At 33.9% G+C, this 21,187-nt stretch overlaps 1 protein-coding gene across 8 annotated transcripts in view; it reads left to right on the top strand.

Moving 5' to 3' along the window:
* The window catches only part of LOC148601692 (uncharacterized), a 52,652-nt gene extending 33,968 nt beyond the window's left edge, over nucleotides 1–18,684 (top strand). For all 8 annotated transcript variants that reach the window (XM_088555396.1, XM_088555394.1, XM_088555390.1 and 5 more), the window contains 5 exons: nucleotides 10,407–10,929; nucleotides 13,377–13,464; nucleotides 14,095–14,233; nucleotides 14,467–14,670; nucleotides 15,932–18,684. In XM_088555396.1, the coding sequence (XP_088411522.1) occupies nucleotides 10,431–10,929; nucleotides 13,377–13,464; nucleotides 14,095–14,233; nucleotides 14,467–14,670; nucleotides 15,932–16,582 (1,581 nt within the window). In that variant the 5' untranslated portion in view covers nucleotides 10,407–10,430 and the 3' untranslated portion in view covers nucleotides 16,583–18,684. The remainder of the gene's footprint in view (nucleotides 1–10,406; nucleotides 10,930–13,376; nucleotides 13,465–14,094; nucleotides 14,234–14,466; nucleotides 14,671–15,931) is intronic.
* Nucleotides 18,685–21,187: the final 2,503 nt, after the last annotated feature.

Here is a 21,187-nt window from a genome sequence, read left to right as displayed (position 1 = left end):
CCTCATCATTCTAACATTTTATTAAAAAAAATCTGAGCAAATTCAGAGATGCTGAGATAAAATAATAGAATTTTTAAATAGGGAAAGCATCCTTTTGTGAAACTTTATTGTCAGTTTGGTGGGTTTTCGAGATGAATATTCCTGATTTTATTCCCATTTTGCCTGATTCTTAGAAAGACTTACACTAAAATATCTCGTTCATTTCTTGATAATTTTTCACTAAGGTATCATCTAATATGGTCTTTTAAATTGACACTAAACGAAATGACATTTTTTTTAAAGGACATTTTTCAGGGAGAGGTTTCAATCAAAATCATGATAATTTACAAATCAAAGGGCTGATATTATGAACAGATGTAGGAAATGACTCGAACTCATATGATCATAATATGCTAATTGAGTCACGTATCAATCATGGATCAATCGCATGCTACGAAGAATTTAGACATGATCCTTATATTTCGATATTGTTTCCTTTATAATAATCATGTTATTAATGATTACAATTGTATTATTATATGTTATGATGCTAAAATATTGAAGTCATCACTACACAAGTTTTATGGTGGTCATCATGAACTCGTGGATCATTAAGGTGTATCCATCTGCACCATGAAAACTGATTTGTTCAACGTGTCATGGTTTTCCTTTCCTCTAACATCTGCACCGAACTTGACTTTTTATGAGCATCTCAGAGGGTGTTTCTAGAAAATCATAGGACGGTAATTTCACCGGTGCACCTGTTCCATGCTCCCAGTTTTTAGTGGAGCCCGAGTTGCTCATTTACATCTGTTACCTTGTATGTATTATTTTAGTTATTTCATGTTCTTTGTTGTGTATGTCTGTTTTACATGTCTGGTCTTTGTCCCTGGATTACATTCTTTTGATTTCCGCTAAAATCTTGGTTCCCTTGATTACTCTTACATCAAGCTCATGTAAGCATAAAAGTAACTGGGACTGATTTCATTCTGTTTCAAGTGAACGGTTGAAAGACTTTCGTGAAACTGAATGTGATACAAACATTTCATTAAACATTGAAAATTTGGGTTTGATTTTCTCTGAACATAAACCGCAATGCGAAGCGGTTTATTTAATGCGCAAAACGAACCAAAGTTCTTTATACAAAACAATATATTCAGATATTAGCTATATTCAATAAATAAATCACAGAAGCTATATTTTATCATTTTTAACATGGGCTGGATTAAATGAGTTCCCGTGATTTATTTCAATCCTAGTCGGACTAGTTATTCATATTAAAAAAAAAGATGCCACCTATATGCTGCATAAAATGACGAACATTATATTAGGCAAAAATTTGGTATGACGTCAGTAAAAATGAGTAAAGTTATAAATGACGATTGACGTCGGAAAAAAGACTTTCATAAGTCTAGAAGTTGGTCATATGTTTACCAGTTTTAGAAGGGGTGTGACAGAAAGACCTTTGAAGCATGCCGTATTAGAAGATCTGGTAACCTTTGACCCTGCTTCTTTATGTTAATACGGACTTCACACTGTCATATCCAGGAACTACATACATATATGATACGTTCAAAATATATATAAACAACTAAGTCGCAAGACACTTTTTATTTACCTTTTCCACGACAGTCCTATATCTGACTATCAGATAATAAGGATAGATTGGATGTCCTGTTAATGGAAAGTCATTTGAATCTGGAGAATGGGGGCTGGAAAATTTTATTGGGTCAGAATACAAATGATTTACATTTTGCAGGTAATAATTTAATTTTCAACCACCTCAAGACAAGATTACTTATATCAATTTCACTCTAAGGTGTATCTGGACACGTGTCAGAAAATTTATTGATTTTCCAGGATGTGTATTTCTAAAATATCATTTTTTCAAGTTTTTCAGGACCAGAATATTTTTTTTTCAAAAACTGTTCCCCCCTCCCCCTCAGAACAAATGATTGCCCTTTACTTAATGTCCATGAAAGCGACTTACTAACATGATAACACTTGAATTGCAAAGAATCATAGCTTTAGTCGTTGTTCGTTACTCTGCATATAAATCCGTGTGTAATAGATAAGACATGACATTCAAATAACTTGTAAGGATCTTCCATATGATCTCGAATAACACATTTGAAACAATACAGCTTCCAGATCATCAATAGTTTACTAAAATGATAGATTAAAAAAAAATAAGATTGTGTCCCGGTTGGCTGTAGTATGCATTGCATGACCGTGATTACCTCTTTTATATGTAGTAAACAATCCTAAAATGGCGCCATATTGTCAATTTACTAGTAACAATACAGCGCCATACATCAACATCAATCAAAGTGCTATTGATTTTGTCTGATATTTTGATAGAAATAAAGAAAGGGTTTTTTTTTTCATTTTGTCAAATGACATATACATTCATCAACATCAGATCCATACATCCATTGGCTTATCTGTATGTCCATTATTAGGTTCAGTACCAGAAAATTGAAAAAAATAAATGAGAAGACGACCATAGTTTTTTTCCAGCTGATAGGCAACGTTTGAACAGAAAAGGTCCTTACACGATTTAGAAATAATACATTGATAACAAAGAAAATTAATATCTAAAATGGCCGAAAAACTAAATCTTATGATATCTCTTTGTAACACCATTCAAGCTGCTCTAGCGTTATCATTTTTAGCGAGAAAACGAGAAAAGGTACACTGATTTTCTAATTAGTCTAAAATCCATGCATAACAGCCACATGTACAATCTCATGTTGACCCATATATCATCCCTTCAGCACCTGCATATGAAGTTTTCATATCACAATTCATACGTTATGCCAGAGCTTGCCGTAACTACGTAGACGTTTTGTATCGCTCTAGACTTCTTACAATTAGGCTTCTGGAACAGGGTTATGTTGCTACAATATTGAAGTCATCACTACACAAGTTTTATGGTGGTCATCGTGAACTCGTGGATCGTTAAGGTGTATCCATCTGTACCATGGAAACTGATTTGTTCAACGTGTCATAGTTCCATGCTCCCAGTTTTTAGTGGAGTCCGAGTTGCTCATTTTCTTTTGTTACTTTGTATGTATTATTTTAGTTGCTTTATGTTCTTTGTCGTGTTTTCTGTTTTCCATGTCTGGTCTTTGTTGTTCCAGGATAACATTCTTTTGATTTCTGCTAGAATCTTGGTTCCCTTGATTACTCTTTAATGTCGTCGATTCTAACGATCGTCGTCGGTTTTAAGTTTCCAATATAATAATCAATCTTTATTTGTTATAAATATTTGCTCCTGTATTTACCAACCCGGAAGTCAGACCACAAAAAAATTGCCATAGCAGAAAATTCGAAACCTTTTTCACACTAAGCCTTATTCCTTGTAGTGCTGCTAATAAGAGGTTACGTGAACCATGTGTACAGCCAATCGAAATTTTCAATATCTATATGATTGGTAAAGTCAAAGTTACAACCTAAAGATTTTTTTATCTTTTAACTAACAATAATGTTACAAGAACAATAAATAGAAAGGACTTTTGGAATGTATTTTAGCCGAAAAATAACATTTCGTATTTGAACAGTTCACTTTCTTCGTTTTTTTGATTGGCACCGATTAAACTCGATTGAGCATTGTAGTAACAAGTTAAATTTATGACGAAGAACATTTGAGTATGACATTGATAGAATTGGTAAAACATTCAAAGAATTCAATTTGCAATATTATGCAGCGAGAAAACCTAATTCAATGAAATAGTACTCAATCATTGATTGATTTCAGAGATGCAAGAACTTGTCAGTCATCGGATCTTGCCAGATATAATTTATCATTTCCATACCATTAAATACCCAATTAATCAGTTCGAAGCTCCGTAATTAATGGATTTTCAAATTATTATTGCGCCTTCTCTGTATTTTGACATAAACCAGTCCATCAGCTTGAGAGGTTTGGAGTTAAATAGTGTCCAAATAAACATGGACATTGCTAAAAAGTTAGAATAGAAAGATTATGCTATCTTCCCCGTTTTTTTCTTTTTTCAAAGATCTATAACTATATAAAGATTTTTAACAAATGAAAAAAAATAATTTCCTCCTTTTAGATAATAATTTTTCAAAAATTCATATACTAGAAAGCGTTTTCTATTAATTTTGCGACAAATGTATACCACAATATTCCAGTCATAACTTGCCGAACTAATGCAACAATACAGTGTTCACGATTGGCGAAATGGAAAACGATAGAAAAATGAATCATTATACTGTGAAAGAACTATTGTCTGTTGGTTACCAATTTTCGTGGTTTTCGTGGATAGGCAAAAGCACGGAAGTTGGTTCCCAACGAAAAGGAGATTTCCATTGATTTGTATACTGAAAACCTCAAAACTACGAATTCAAGAAAGAATCCACAAACTTGTGTTTCTTCCCTATTACCAGAAAATTGGTATCAACAAATTATAGTTCCTTAACAAAAATGCACATTCGTAGAAATACTTTTTCGTGGTTTTACGTCACAATGCGTGGATTTTTTTTAAACTGTTGACTACACCAGAATTGCACATCTTTCATTAGAAATTTTATTTTTTTTTGTTAAAGAAGTTGAATTTGTTATTTGACTGAACCATGAAATTAGCAAATATTTGTACCCCACGAAAGGCAGTTTTAAACATTTGTTGTTATTTATTCTGGTACAAATACTAAAGAGTAAAATTACACCGTCAAAGAGATCAGTTGTAGAGGCCGGCACTTCATCAATGGAATCAAAATGTTTATAGATACATGTATTTATATTTCTTTATACATACAATAATTAATTCGTACTTCATCAAGGTAATTCGTCACGTTGCCATAACGATATTAATAAAAATAAAATTAAAATAAAATAAAAAGACAACGTTTGAGATTCAAACCAAACTTTTTTTTGAAAGTCTTAAAACCATATGAATGAATTATACACGACAAATAAAAACCAAAACAAAAAAACAAAAAACAAAACACAAAGTATATAAAACAAGCTTAGGTCCAAAAATATTTTGAATTAGTGATCAAATACAAACCTAAAAGGGTTTTTTTTTTTTTTTTACCTGGCTCAAAATGATCAAAGAAACTACAAAAACTGACATATTTTTTGTGCATTAATATATTCTACCTTTAATTAGCACAAGCATAATACTAGTATGCATATGACAGTACAGAGTTTAATAAATTGTTTGATCATCAATAAGGAATATGATTAAAGACGACGTAATGAAAAGAAAAGTATCGATACATCACTTTGTACTAATGTACTTAATATACATCTATGCAGAGGACGTTTCCCAGCCCGATGCATATGTGCAACTATATACAAAAATACTAATATAAATATTGCAAATTTCGCTATGCTGTACTCGTTTTTAAGGGGTAGTTCGCATCAGTATCATTAAGTACCAGTCCAGATAAAATTCAGACACTACCAATGGTAAAGTGATTCTTGGTGTATAAAACCCACCAAACAAACAATGCTTTTTCAGTCTACATATGTTATACTTTAATATAACGTTAATCATTTCTGCATTCAGATCTGCACTTTATAGAAAATCATACATTCATTCCCCACTAAAATCAACCAAATTAAACTAAATCAAGAACGATAACTCTTGCAAAGTGTCAAGTTCATGTACAATCCATATAATATTTATCTCAAAAGCGCAACAATCAAATGATAAACTAAGACTGGTCATGTGATCAGTGACTGTTTCTGTACAAGGAATAAAACTAAATCTAGTGTGTTTTTTTTACCAACAATGAATCATCTTCTGTCTGATTTTTATAGTGACTGCTATTGAAAACCAAATACTTGGAAAGTTCAAGATTAAAAAAAAATATCTACATGAAGTAGTCAGAACCAAAATATTCGAAATAAGAGGCCAAAATGCAGCACCTATTGGGATTATAATTAACACTAAATAAGGGAAGCACAAGATTTAGGATTTTTTTAATGATCATTTAATAGGATCACGAGGTTTTTTTTCTTTCATCTATTGGACTTCCTATTCATCTTATGCTTGGTCAAAAATTCCAAAATTATTTATCCAATGAATCGGAATCATCTCCCACAGATGATGGAAAAACAATAAAACATTCGTTTATATTTTTATTTTATTTTTTTATGCACGTAAAAGAGGGTAAATTACAAACAACCATAATATTATTATCGACTTTATTTTTTCTAAATTATTTCACAATTGTACGAACTTTGGTTTCTGCGGCAGAGGACCCGTCCTCCAATCCACTCCTTCCATTACTCATCCAAACACTCACAGTGATATTCTATACCTACTCATGACATGTGCTTCGAAATCAATTTCGATGTACGAAAGCAAACAATTAGCAAATCATCAAGAACTAAAGACAGATAAACACTAATTTTGTTGTAGGATCATTTGGCATTAGTTCTAGGATTAATTGAAGTGGTGTACCAGTATAAAAGGATTTGCAATTGAATTTTAAACGTGATTTTCACAAAATTACATTTGAAATCACGGCAAAGGCTTACACTTAAATCTTCCTGGAAAATTTTAAATATCTTCATCGGGATGAAGTAAGCCAGTGTGAGCTCTGTCTATCATTGTCTGTATTTAAAGTTATATAATTGTGTAGACTTGTTATTGACATATAAGACTGGAGTTTAAAGTATCTTATCGATGTTAACATGAAGGTTTCACAAAACAATCCCTGGAAGAATTTTATTCAAAAAAAGAACTTTAGAAAATTGACAGTACAATTAGTAACTGCCATGATGGAAATTTCTGACAATTTTAAAATAATGTGAGGACTAACTAGATGAATGCAAGATAAATCTGAACATTCTTTTGTTTTTGTTTTATGATTATTAGGATTCTTATCTCACTTTTAAAAAAAAAATTGTTTAACTCCTAACAGTAAATTGTAAATGAAATCTTACAGTAATTGATAGTTTTTTTTTTCTAAAAACACAATGTTTCACTAATAAAAACTTTTATACAATTCTAAGTTGTGTTACTACCATTTTTACAAAAAATAGCCAGCAACTTAAGAACAGCATGTCAATATGTAATGATGTTTGTCCTTAAATTGGAAATTTTGTAAGACAGCAAAGCATCTGCCGACGACAATACACGTAAGTGACATTTTGTTACACTTCTGTCTCAGATCTCGTGGAATCTTCTATGATGTAGTAGTACGTTGCACTAAGTACCTAAAACAAATGATATTAACTCAAGTTCTACGTAGGGAAACGTAGATGGTTCTTGATATATGAAAAAATTAAAACCCCAAAACGGCTATCTGCAAAGCCGATGAATGAAGTGAGGATAATGAGATTCCTACCCAAGAGTCATAGCTTTGAAGAGCTGGATAAGGAAGAATACATTATTACACTGTATGTCATTCTTGATTTTTAGAAATAAAGTAGTCTACAATCTCATCTTAATAGCAAATTTATATAAATTTTAAAAAAAAATAATGCAATCTACTGAAGAAATTTCACGACCTCATCTGCAGACCTTTTAACGCTTCATGATTTATTTCTATGTATCACTCTGCTAGCTTACTAGCTCTGCGATACGAAATTTTTCACAAAGCATGAGCACTTTTGTTTACGTATCCATCTACTGAACCAATATACGTAAAGAGGCAGGATATTGTAGTTAGAGCAGCAGAGGTGTAAAAAAAATTGGAATAGAGAATAAACTTCCGTACAGAAGATTATGTGTTTCAGCTGAATTTGAGTTATGTACGAGTGTATCGATATTTTGTTCTGCATGGTACTTGTGTGGAACTATACAAAATTATCAAATTCAAAATCCGTACATAACGTTTCACAAATTATTATCCCTCCATTTGCAGTTATGTATACTTAAATCAAGATATTGCTATCTCGAGTTATTTTATGAGCAATGATATACGATAATATTGGTAAAATTGCTATCCAGAGTAAACTGGTAATAAATAATGAGTCAGTCAGATACGAAATTTAGTATGTAATTTATTTTCACGGCGTTGTTTTATTATTTTTTTCTGTATTATTCCGGAATACATATAACTGTGTCAAGGTGATGTATATTGTGAGAGAAATTCTTCTTGTAATGAATTTTAGTTGTGGAAGGAAAAGCGTTGGTTCTTAGATTCTTAAATTTGTGGATTTGAAAACTGCATCGTAAAATTGAATTAAAATTTTCCTTACGTTGGGAACCAAAAACCATCAAACTATACAAAAATTGGAACACGACAAACACAAACAACCCAAATTTGTACTGTTTTTTCCAATGATGATGTCATTTAAGATATCCTCTAATGATAATTGCAATTATTAATTTGGTCTTTAGAATCAAGCCTCGTGCTGGTCCGGGTGTCAAAGGAATAGGCCTGCAGCAGCGTTAAGTTTGTCGTAAAAGGCGACTAAATAGTGCTCAGAACCCTAGCCGGGGGCTAGGGCGCTCTGCCCACAGAGCAACTGGGTTGTGTGCACCAGGTGGTGGAATGGGTTACCCCTGGTGTGTTACATGCTGGGGTTGTCAGGCTATAATACGGAAAACCTGACCGCAAACCATAGTGGTGCACCGTGTTGGGAAAGATGCCACGTTCCTTGCACGTTAAAGAACCCTACTGTGGTATTCTCCCGGAGTAGGAACCATAGGTCTCCGGCACAGGAGGCTAAATTGCCCGACCCTACCCACCTCCCCCTATTTCCAGTTGAAATCAAAATTTGTCGACCCCGTTATCCTTGGGTCCCATCTCATTTTTCATTTCATCATTATTTCATGTTCACTTTATCATCCACTTCATGTTCATCGCCTGAATACAGCTGAAATATTGCTGTTCGTGCGTTAAACCCCAACAAACAAACAAACAAACTTTAGGATCAAACGACAGAAGATTAAACCGTCCAAAACGATTCAAATGAAGACTAAGCTATTATTTTAAAACTTATTCGAGTAAAGTACCAGGGATAAAACACTGAATTATTATTTTAACTTTATAATTGATCTGATGATCATTTGATCTCAGTTTTCGCTACATAGGTGATGTATTGTCTTCAAACAATCCTAGTTTCGAGGCTTCAAACATCGCATCTACCCCAAAAAACTGAAAATCAAAGACACTACAGACAGTATGAAGTCTGAATCAATATCTTGGACGTTTGGAAAGGAAATATCATGACCAAACTATACTACAAAGGCGATGAATTCTCATTCTGTATAGTCAACTTTCCTTTCATCTGTAACAACATTCTTTCAGCACCTGCGTGTGGAGTTTTCACATCTCAACTCATACATTTTGCTAGAGCTTGCCGAAATGATTTTTGTACCGCGCTCGAAGAACTCTTACAATTATACTTCTTCTGGAACAGGTTTATGATGTTACAAGATTAAAGTCATCAGTACATAAGTTTTATGGTCGTTATCATGAACTCGTGGATTGTTACGGTGTATCTATCAGCACCATGAGAACTGATGTGTTCACTGTGCCATAGTTTTCCTTTTCTCTTTCGTCTACCCCGGCCGTGACATTTTAATGAGCAACTTGTCGGGTGTTTCTAGAACAGGAGAGGACGCATAATTGAGTTAGAAATACATTTGTTGTCGTTAATATCTTTAAAATGTTGGCACAAAAATAACGACGCGTCAAATATGAGACGATTTATTTGACTGACTTCTTCCAACAATAATCATTTTGAGTTAAATAATTACATACGTCCTAACCTTAAATACTTTGAAAATCAACGACCGGAGCATCGATCATGATCTCGGTTATAAAGTTATTTTTTTTACAATGCTTGAATCGTGCGCTTTGTCAATCTTACAGTTTCCTTACCACAGTAAATCATTTAGTAATTTTGCTTGTAACGACCAATTGACTGAATCCATGTTCATCTAATTGTTATGTAAACAATCACTATTGACTTTTCTGTCTGCTATCATTTTGCCATGGAGTTGTCTAACTATAGGCATGTTTACAAGAGCTTCTAAATCCATAACTTCGATCTGTTTGCCATATGTTCTATGAGATAGTAAAGTATAAAATGAAAACATCAGCAGAAAATCAAAACATTTCTAAACAGATTTAATCTAGATATAATTGGATTGTCTTTGAATATATGTTTTTCCTTGACAATCTTTCTTTTAAAGATTTCGTTTATTTGCTTCTGTGATTGGGGATTAAACTCATCTACCTACCGCCCGACCAGGTTTATATTGGAGAGTAGTTTATTAGAGAGGTAGATTGGGTTAAGGATTAGTGAACTGGCAAAAGCAACCGTAATGTGAATACCAAAAATACGTGTAGCAGAACAAAAACGTATTTTCATTGGTGAAATTCAGAAAAATATAGAAGATGAAGGCATTTGCTGCTCTATCCGAGAGTGGAAGTGGCAACCTTTTCATATCTTATTTATTTAATGTCACAGCATGCATTTTCTTTTTTTTCAGATATCAACCAAGCTAAAGGGTAAAATGGTTTTATTCATCACCACAAACTTATTTGAACAATTTTGGATATTAGTCATACTTATTGGAATAAACTGTGCAGTCGCCCAGACACCCGACTGTCCAAGTTTCTTCAAAAGTAGTGAAAGGACAAATAAGGAAGTTAACGTAACAGAATCTGAGCTCATAAAATGTGACGTTTTCAACAATTTGATTGATATTTTGGAACAATTAAATATACTTGTTCCACGTGATTCTTCTTGCTACGCATTACAAAAAGTACAACAAATATTCGGTGCTAAAGATTCGAGTTCACAGACAGTGACAGTTTCATTCCAATTCCAGGAGAACTTGAAGAAAATAGGTGACAAACGAGCAACCGTAGATCACGTGATGTGTAATACCGGAAATATACCATACAAGTTTCAGGGGAGACAACAAAGTGCCTCGACAAAAAATGAAAGCGAGACTGATAGGAATGATACAATAGCGTTAGCAACAAGCACAAGGAATGGAGAAAACTCGGGTAATTATTTTATAATTATACTTCAGTATTACTATAGTAATTTGACTAATTAATTAAAAAAGGCCTTGCTTGTTCTGTTCACCCGGTCAACAGTTTTTGGTGTTTATATATATATATATATATATATATATATATATATATATATATATATATATATATATATATATATATATATATATATATATATATATATATTAACCGGTGATACTCATACTTTTGCGAGGTTTTTTTTTCTGATTTCTGATTTTCATTGGCTAATAAAGGTTCAGATGGTTTAGGGGGTTATTATTAAAGAACGAATACCTGTTAAACTTTAGAAAAGTTCGTATGAGAGAGTTTCCCTATTCAACACTGAGATTTTTACGTTTAAGTCACATTTTTATGTAAATATTTATTTATTTTAAATTTTTTATCGAAAATATAGTAATTTTACCAAAGAACCTCCCACAAATCGTTCATTTTTATTTCGGAGAATGATCCTAAACATTTCATTGATTTCATGGGAGTCTCCCCTTTCAGGTATGACAACGTTAAATTTCGATACAGCATTATCAGGTGACAAGTAGCGCAATTCGCTTCTAGATTACGAAGACATCAGCCCCGTGCAGGTCCGGGTGTTAAAAGAATAGGCCTGCAGCAGCGCTAAGCTTGTCGTAAAAGGCGACTAAATAGTGCTCAGAAACCTAGCCGGGGGCTAGGCGCTCTGCCCAGAGAGCAACTGGGATGTGTGCCCCAGGTGGTGGAATGGGGTACCCCTGGCGTGTTACATGCTGGGGTTGTCAGGTTATAATACGGAAAACCTGACCGCAAACCATAGTGGTGCACCGTGTTGGGAAAGATGCCACGTTCCTCGCACGTTAAAGAACCCTGCTGTGGTATTCGATTGGAGTAGGAACCTTTGCGCTCCGCCACAGGAGGCTAAATTGCCCGACCTTGCCCATCCTCCCTTTTTACAGTGGCAATCAAAGTTTGTCGACCCTATTATCCTTGTGACCCATCCTTTTTTTTTCATTTCATGTTCATTTCATCAATTTCATGTTCATTGTCTGAATATAGCTGAAATATTGCTGCTCGGACGTTAAACCCCAACAAACAAACAAACAAACGAAGACATCATTATGGTTCAGTATAATAAAACATTTCTCGACTATTTATTTGATTCCAACTATTACAAATATACCTCTGGCGCTGCTTCGGGTAATCGTAGGTACCTCGGGGTAATAAGATGACTGATTCTCTAATGACCATTTAACAAATGTATATTGTCATTCCTGTAGTAAATAATTGGTTGCAGAGTAGGAAAACTTGACATTCACTAATTGAAATGAACTGACTGAACTCAATACATATTTAAATGTTTCTCCTTTATAATAACTAGAAATTTAGAATTTTAACCAGCATGGTTATTCAAAAATATCTTGAAGGCGTATTCTTGCACTTTTATTCTCACTTTTTAATCAATCAAACTAGATAACGGCAATGCACATTACACTCCCTGTTTGGAAGTCAGGACTATTAATCGTATTATTGACTTTCGTTAATAACAACCATACTGTTTTATGATTAAGATTTAATGACGAAGTACGGATCCAGTTTTAGTAGTATTGAATCCATTGTGAAAAGGTTTATAATTCTCATTTGGTCAATTTTGTTATCTCTAAAAAAAGGGGGTTGCATCTTTGGAAAAAAAGGAAAACAGTTTTCAGACAGCAATTTAATGTGGAATTTCGTATTCGTATACAGTTTTAGTAAGATGGTGTACAAAATTTGAGAAAGTAGTTTAAGTAGGCCTAGCAACTGCAGAGAAAATGCCAGGTTTGTTTAGCTCTGCATTTTCCCAATACTCGTTTTTCATATCTACGGAATGCAAGCCTTTTTAGCAAGTTTTTTTTTCTCCAAGGGACGTAACCAACCAACACATGACAACCTGGTTGGTCTCATTTGGAAAATGAAGAACAATTTAACATTTTTCCTTGAAACTTTAGCTATTCTCACTTCCGTAAGTACCAAAATGATTTGAAATTAATCATCGGAAAGTATCCAACTACTTTCCGCAGCTACAATAAGTCAAACATTTTAATTTGAAGTATACTGCTGTCATTTGCTCCAATCGGATAGTTACTTCCGTCTCTCAACATTAAAGAAAAACGAAGTCAAAGTTAGGAATATGAAAATTTCTTTTCCAAAGTTTTCATGTCTTCTATACTCTTTTCATTTTTTTATGACCAGTGCATTGTTTTTGACTAAAAGTAAAACGGGACAATCAACACAATTCGCAGCAGCATCACATTTTATCATGATTCCACGTTATACACGATCAAAAATGAAAAACAAAATCGGATTTGGTATTTGACTGTAGTAATCCCCGCGAAAATCAGTAAGATGAACCCTTCTTTTTCATATCTTTTGTTACATGTAACATTATTATTCTTGTATTATTTTCGCAGTCCTCAGCCACACTCAAGTTGTTGTCATAGCAACGTGTTCAGCTGTTATCGGAACCTTCTTTATTCTCGCTGCAGCTCTTAGAATAAGGTACGACTTGGTTTAGAATGGAAACGAAATATCAGATAACTTGTTTACAGTTTAATATTAAATAATCCGTAAATATCGTATATTCGTCCAAAAAAGAGCAACCATCTAGTTTTTGACAGATTTCAGACTTTCGGGTGATGTATTGAAAATAGAATTTGGCAAAAGCCAAGAAAGGTCCTTCTTATAATGCAGAGCTTGGTCTCTCTTAATCCGTTTTCATAAACTTGAATTACTAACTTGGAGAGTTCCTTATATGTCAATTCTCGATGAAAAAGGTCTAGTCAATCAGGTCATTGGAAATAAAATGAAATTATAAAACGGCTCAGATTGAGTTATATAGATAACAAAATGATTGAGAGTTAGTTTTCCGAGCTAAACATATTTTTCAGTTAAGAGTGCAATAAAACACGTACATGACAAAAAGTCCTTAACTAATAATGTTGCAGTAATCTGTACACCAAAATAGACATTTTATTATTTTCTTCTCGGTATGACAAATTTTTTTGACACGTGCCAGTTCCACATACAGTATCTGTCTATTGACCACAGCGTGATGTTTTTGTACAATATCAAAGCCTTACTTTACAAGTCAATAAGGCCTAATTTGAATAGAAATTGATATCTTTCCAGAAATTACTTAAAGCGTCTACGTGAAGAACACCAAGCTAACAGACGTTCAAATAACTACAGGTTGCCCTTATCAAAGGGACATAACTCGCATGAAGGACTGTCAAGAAAATCCTCGTCATCAAGTAAAAACAGTCAACAGGTAATGTTTGCTTTAATGAAAAGCATCAAAAAGAGCAAGAATACAACTTTTGTTCACAAGATCTCCGAATTGGTTTTGAAGCTGCTACTGATAAAGAATACGACTATATACAAATATGAAAAGGGGTATATTCACACTAAAACAAAATCCATGCAACACTTAAAATATAAAATATACTAATACCTGTTGGTAGAAGTTTACATATTTCAGCATGACTCTTTGGTATTTTCTAGAACAGCCTTCTCGACAAAGATGGTAGTAGATATACAGAGTCGAACTCACCAAGTGCCTGTCGACAACCATTACTTGAAACCACGCCTCGCCTTATAGTGACAGCGCCATCTACTGCCGCTAGTACACCTGGTGAATCACACAGTTCAATACAGTTCATCGACGAGGGTACAGAAAATGGCGAGAAAACTGGCAACACGAATGACGTATGTAGACCAATGAGGGGTTCATCATAACATTCCAACAAATATAGTCCGAATTTCAGCACAAATTTCCCTCTGACTACAAATAAACCTGTGTATCTTTAAGAATTTTAAGGCGTAACATCCCCTAAATGTGAGAAAATTACATTAATTTTTTGCTAAAATTATATCAAAAACTAGCCTGACTTTTACTGTTTTAATTTTATCAATTCTGCAGAGAGTGCCAAAGTGAACAAAGTCGGGATAATGTTTTGAGATGCTCCCTATTTATTAAAGGTTTGACATACTGGTCAATAGAAGGACAATAGCCACCTATACACAACAGGAGATTAAAAATGTTTACTTGAGTAAACCATATCAAATGAATCCCAGGTGTTTGTTTATTCCGACGCAGTCGATATAGTTTCGCTTTTTACCCTTTGACCTTAAGGACGCTCTTCTATGGAAACGCAAATCACATGATCGCAATTTTGTTTCCCGATTGGCCAAATACTGCTAACTTAGTGGCGTTCGAAAAAAACAATCGAAAATTTGACATTGCGTCGAAAATCTTTTTTAAAAGATAGTACTTTTTCTGCACTCTCTGCAGAATTGATAAAATTAACCCTGCAAAAGTTAGGTCAGTTTTTACACAGGATACACAGGTTTGCCTGTAGTCAGATGGAAATTTGTAGTGAAATTGAGGTCATATTTGTCGAAAAGTATTGATGAACCTTAAAGCGCGTCTAATTAATTTAAAAGATTAGACGGAAAACTCGAGAATTCTTCTCAAGCTGAGATTCTTCTCTCGAGTCGGGCCGATATCTCACCTATTAGAAGTGTTTAATTGAACTTAATAATCGTACTTTGATTAACGAGCCATGGGTGCTATTACACAAACTAGCAAACGTTAGATTCAATCATTTATGTTTCAATTTACTCTTATGATTCCTTTGTACCACAGGAACATGGGTTCATGACATACTTTACTCCTCCTCTTCTTTTTCTATTTTTTTTTCTTTCTATCATTCATTCACTTAAACTTGTATCACTGTGTTTTGATTTCGAATGGAATTTTATAGATTAACTATCAAGCCGTTTTTTTCCGATTTACTATTAAGCTAACCATGATAATAAATCAAAAGATCAGTTTAAGAGTAAAACTGCAAAAATCAATGAGAACACAAATTAACATAAATGTCATCAAAATTATGTACAATTAAAAAAGGCAAATTAGTACTAGTAACTGATAGTACTGTATGTGTATGTCTTTTTTCCCTTGCAGGTTAATGGGACAACTGAAGATGCTGGCGAAAAGGTAGAACAAGAAAACTCACCGGTGTCCAAGGCAAAAGATGAGACTCTTGATTCCGAAAACACAAATGACAAGTCAAATCAAATCGAAGCAAATGAAATCGAAATGAATTTGACGGGCATCATCATTGAACCTCCAGATGACGAAATTGCACCACCGCTAAATTCAAATTCAATGCTATCAGTTTCTGTTGGATTGACGCAATCAGATGATAGCTTATCTTCCCATAATGCATCTTATTGCTACGGGAACCAAGTTGAATATTCTAATGGCGGATATGGTAATATAGGTTATTGTCCGTCAATTGAAAACGAAGAACCTATTGATGAAGATGAAATTCACAATGAAATGGAAGAGAACCACCAACAAAATGATAATGGAAGTAGGCATAATAGTTTTAGCAGACATTTCTGTGAAAATAATCCAACTTCGTTTGAGCAAGATGAGATTAAAAGTGCGTTATGTGAAAAGGTGAACTCGGAAAGGACGCACGATGAACGTCCTGGTTTGAAGGACACATTCAATGTCGTAAGTTTGGATCAATATGAACAGAGACGTAAACTTCAGAGACAGGACAGGACATCAACACAGACAAATTCGTTTGATACGGACGCTTTTTAAGGCATGTGAATTAAGATATATTAAAATACTGGATTGTTTCAAACCGGTTACCAGAGGCGGATCAAGATATTGTGAAAGGTGGTTCCAGGCTATTATTTGGTCATTTTTGTCACAATTTCCCTGAACACAACCATTTGGATCCGACACTTGGTTACGATGGCCATGTTGATTGTTTCGTAAAGTAGGATTTTAGGATGTTAGTCTCACGTTATATGACTTCACTTGTTTAAAATCGTAAACAGATGTGAAATGATTCATCGAGTGAATTCTGGCGATCATTACTCATATACTACATAACTATCTTACACAAATAGATGAAACGGGATTTTAATATCATCTTAGCATGCACAGTCATCTGGATTTACAAATTTTAAGAGTGGATCCTTAAAAATTATCGTAAAAGTTTGATATTGTTTTGAGACTTTATATTGTTTATGATTAGCATATAGTGCGTAAGTTTATTTTTGTTTGACCAGACTTTGGTTTTTAAGTTGTTTTCGCCCGTATTTCGACTTTCCATATCGCTAGGGACGATGTAATTCATTCCAAGGGTTATTTATTATTCTGACGCATCGTACATTCATGTTTTTTGGCTTGCACCCTTTCGCCAACATTCATATAAATCGAACCATTCCTTTTTAAAAGTTTTATTTTATCCTTGACACCAGATGACAAAATTGGGGTTAAAATAATCGAAATTCAGAATTCATGTATTACAATGGGACTATACAATTAGCACCCATATATAATAATACAGTGAAAGAAATAAGCAGTAGACCTACGGACCGAGTCTGTAAAAATCAAGCCGATCTATGATGAAATTGGCTCAGTTTCCTTTAAAATCTACAGTGCGGTCTACATAAAATTATGATGGGTCTATGTTGACCAAAAATACGTTTCTAACACATATAATATATGTGATTGGTGTTTCCTTACTTGGAGCTCTGAACATGGATGAGCAGATAAGGTCGGTTCCTACAATGGAAACTTACTTTACGTACATCTTGAGCTGAAAAAAAAAATTATCTTGATTTAAGGTGCATCCTTTGCAACGACGTAATCCAAATAATTAATCTCGGATTCAAATGAAATCGAAACTTATGAAAACCAATTTTACCTCTTAAATTAACTCCTCCATGTTTCAAAATTAGCAGATAAAACAGAATCACTATGTTCAGATCAAGTATCGGTTAAAAGACAAAAAATGTAGGACTAGTTGAAGTACTTAGTTGATATTGGGAAGACAACGGTTTATGTATGCACGCAGGTCCATTCATAGAATAATTTTGATTTATATGAAAAAGCCGGATTTTAAGCAGAACATATGTGATGTGTTGAACTTTTAAATAATTTGTTTTCCTCTGTGCAATTTACTTGTCCGATGTATGGTAAATTTGTGATTTCTCGATACTGAGAACATTAATTGAGTTTTTATCGTATTGCATTTTTTTATTTGCACAGTCACTGTTGTTGCTAATTCCTGTCATTTTGGTTGGTTTAAGAAGATCACTTAAAGACCATTTATGCACGTGTATATAAGTGGTCGATTTTCTACTGTTACATGTACACCGTCCTTGTGAGACTTGGAGTGGTAGTTCTAGAAATTCGCAAGCGCGAAAATACATTTTCAGCAGCAACCGAAGTTACATGTAGTTTTTATAATACATTTTAAGTAGCGGGGAGAATCATATTTTGTTCTGTGCATGTTCGAGTGAAAAGTTCGTTTCTGCTTTTAAAAATGGAATATATTTTTCAGGCCCAAGCACCCCTCCCTCCTTGCTAATAATAGAATGGTTGGTTTCTGAGGTAGTTAGCTAATGTTCCACGTGACATGAAATACTAGTCACTTGAGTAACATAAATCCGTTATCCGGGTACTTATCGATTTGAAACGGTAAAATAAAAAGACGTTATCGCACCCTACAAGTTATTCGTGCTTGTATGGTTCCGTTCGGTAGCAGTATATCTAATAGTAACTAAAATATGGTCCTGATTGTAATACAATTCATGTTAATCGGTGATAGAAATGTTAGTGTTGTGTATATGGTGTATATTAAGATGGTGCAAACTACATATCTATTCATTATTAAAGTTTTTAATGAATTCGGATTTTTTTCATGAATGCCTTGAACGCGGTCGGGAAATGGAAGAGTAAACAAGGGAACCAAGGTTCTAGCGAAAGTCGAAAGAAAGCAATCCAGGGACAAAGACCAAACATGGAAAACAGACACACGCAACAAAGAACATTAATTAACTAAAATAATACATACAAAGTCATAAAAGCAAATGAGCAACACGGACTCCACTAAAAACTGGGAACATGGACCAGGTGCACAGGTAGGGTAAGCGTCCTCTGCTTTTCTGGAAACACTCGCCGAGTTGCTCATAAAAAGTCAAGTCCGGGGTAGATGAAAGAGGAAAGGAAAACTATGACATGATGGAATCATTTCACTAGAAAGAATATCAAAAGTTAAAAGAAGACGACAATAATTGCAATCCAAATGAAAATATATATCACTGAAACAATAAGACACAAAGAAATTAGTGTTTGGTGTTCAATTTGTAGTGTACACCGAAAACTAAGGCCAGTCGGGTATAGTTCTAAGATACCGACAACGCACTTAACAGTAAAAATTGTCACATGTCGAATACAAAAATGTCTGTCACTGAATGACAATAATCAAACACACTATTTTGTGAACTTAAAATTCATAAAATAAATTTGCAGGCGATTGAAGTTGCGGTTCTATCGTGCACTTTGATCTCTTAAATGTATGGAAATTCGTCTAAGAATTTTCACTTGAGAACCTTTCGTCAAAGCAAACCGCTACATCTCAATCTATGGAAGGTTTGAAATGTACTCAAAACACCTGTTCGACAAAACGTTTCAAAAACCCATATGTTATTTTATCGGAACTCCTCAGACATTTTCTATAAAACCACGTCCGGTTGTGCAAAAACAAGGCATTTCTTATCCGACCCCTGAACTGTTTGACAAAAAAAAACACAAATATTTGGAATATCGTTTGCTGGCTCCCATAGATGAAATTATCCTGATTCAGATTTAGCAAAAATGATAAATGAAATTTAGAAGGGAAACTATCAAATGCTTCGCTTGCAATCATGGCAAATGCCCGTATAATATATACGTGTAACTATGCCTCACTAAATTTTCATGTCTCACAAATTTCATCGAAAAATACCAAAAGTAAGCAAATCAAAAAGAATAATTTGAAAACAGAAAACGACCAAATATGTAACGCAAGGTTTTGTTTTATTTTCATATATCTTTCCGTTTAATGTGAGACAGGTGAAACCTGAGATGCTCCCGAAGCTATCTTCTTAATTTGTTTCAGCTCTACTCCTATTACCTTCCAATATGGTAAAAATTGTCCAAATATATTCTCCTAATTGTCATGGTCTGAAATGTTTATTGACCATTCGTTAGGAATTATAGGTTGTCATGATCCAAAATATCTTTGGGCCAAATTGTCGGGCTTTGAAAAACTCGTTAAAATTCAGCCGCCATGTTTTTTATCATCGATCCCTATCTTTGAAAAAGCTATGATTCAATTTGCATTTAATAAGCGAAAGTAGCTTATTGGAATGCCTTTTGCCGTCTCTACTTCTCACTGATGAAAAATTCACTTAAAAAACTTGGCTATATGATAAATTGCATGAAGTCAAATTTGTTGGTAATAGGGGAACCTGATACGTTTACTTTGGACTCGCACGCAATGCCATTGTCCTCCTCATATTAATAGAAGCTAGCGTATGTTTTCCAAAGCTAGTCTGGTTCTTAATCAAATTTACAAAGTATACGAAACTATGATTGAGCTGCCATGATGCTATTTTTAAGCTCCTGGTTTTACATGCAAACTTGATATTGATGGTTTTTCTAGTCACAAATACAGTGGACCCATTTTGACAAGCACTAATGTCCCCGAAAGGAGAATTCAAATCACCCGATTCCCACCCCTTTTTCATGCTCCATGTCCTTGATCTGCCAGACTGAGTTCGTTGGTGCTTTAATTTTTGGTAATCCAGACATAAGCTGGGAACGTTTCTCGTAAAAGAAAATATTTTAATTGCAGAATGTTGAATCAGCTTTGTTCATACGATCGGCAGTACTTGAAATTGCTTCAAATGCAAAAGATGGTACACTTGAAATAAATTCAAACGACTCGCAAAATTTAAACAAAGAAGTAACATGTTTGATAATGGACTCGCTCAATGTCGCGTAAATGCTTATTGCTCCATGAAGAGGTAATCAAATGTGATTATTTTAAAAGTAATTATAAACACCCTATCTCATTTACCCATTCATTTGTTGTAGCATTACTCTATCAATACAAGCACAAAGACAAATATTTGCTGAAATCTAAACTATCTTTGTGTTTGTTTAGTAAATTGCAATAAAAGATCAATAGAAAGATTGCAATAGAAATAAACTATCGATATTATCATTTAAACGGAGATCTAAAATATTTTAAGTGGATTGCAAATTGGTCTCCGGATACCGCATATTGTTTTTTAGCTTTTTTGTATGCACTGCGTCATCAGTTGAACAAATTTAAAATAAGCGACAAAAATAGAAGACTGTTTA

Source organism: Perna viridis, chromosome 12, assembly GCF_037379345.1.
Source record: "Perna viridis isolate PV_CMFRI_1.1 ecotype Kerala chromosome 12, ASM3737934v1, whole genome shotgun sequence".
Lineage (NCBI taxonomy): Eukaryota > Metazoa > Mollusca > Bivalvia > Mytilida > Mytilidae > Perna > Perna viridis.
This window is presented reverse-complemented; position numbering and strand designations above follow the sequence as displayed.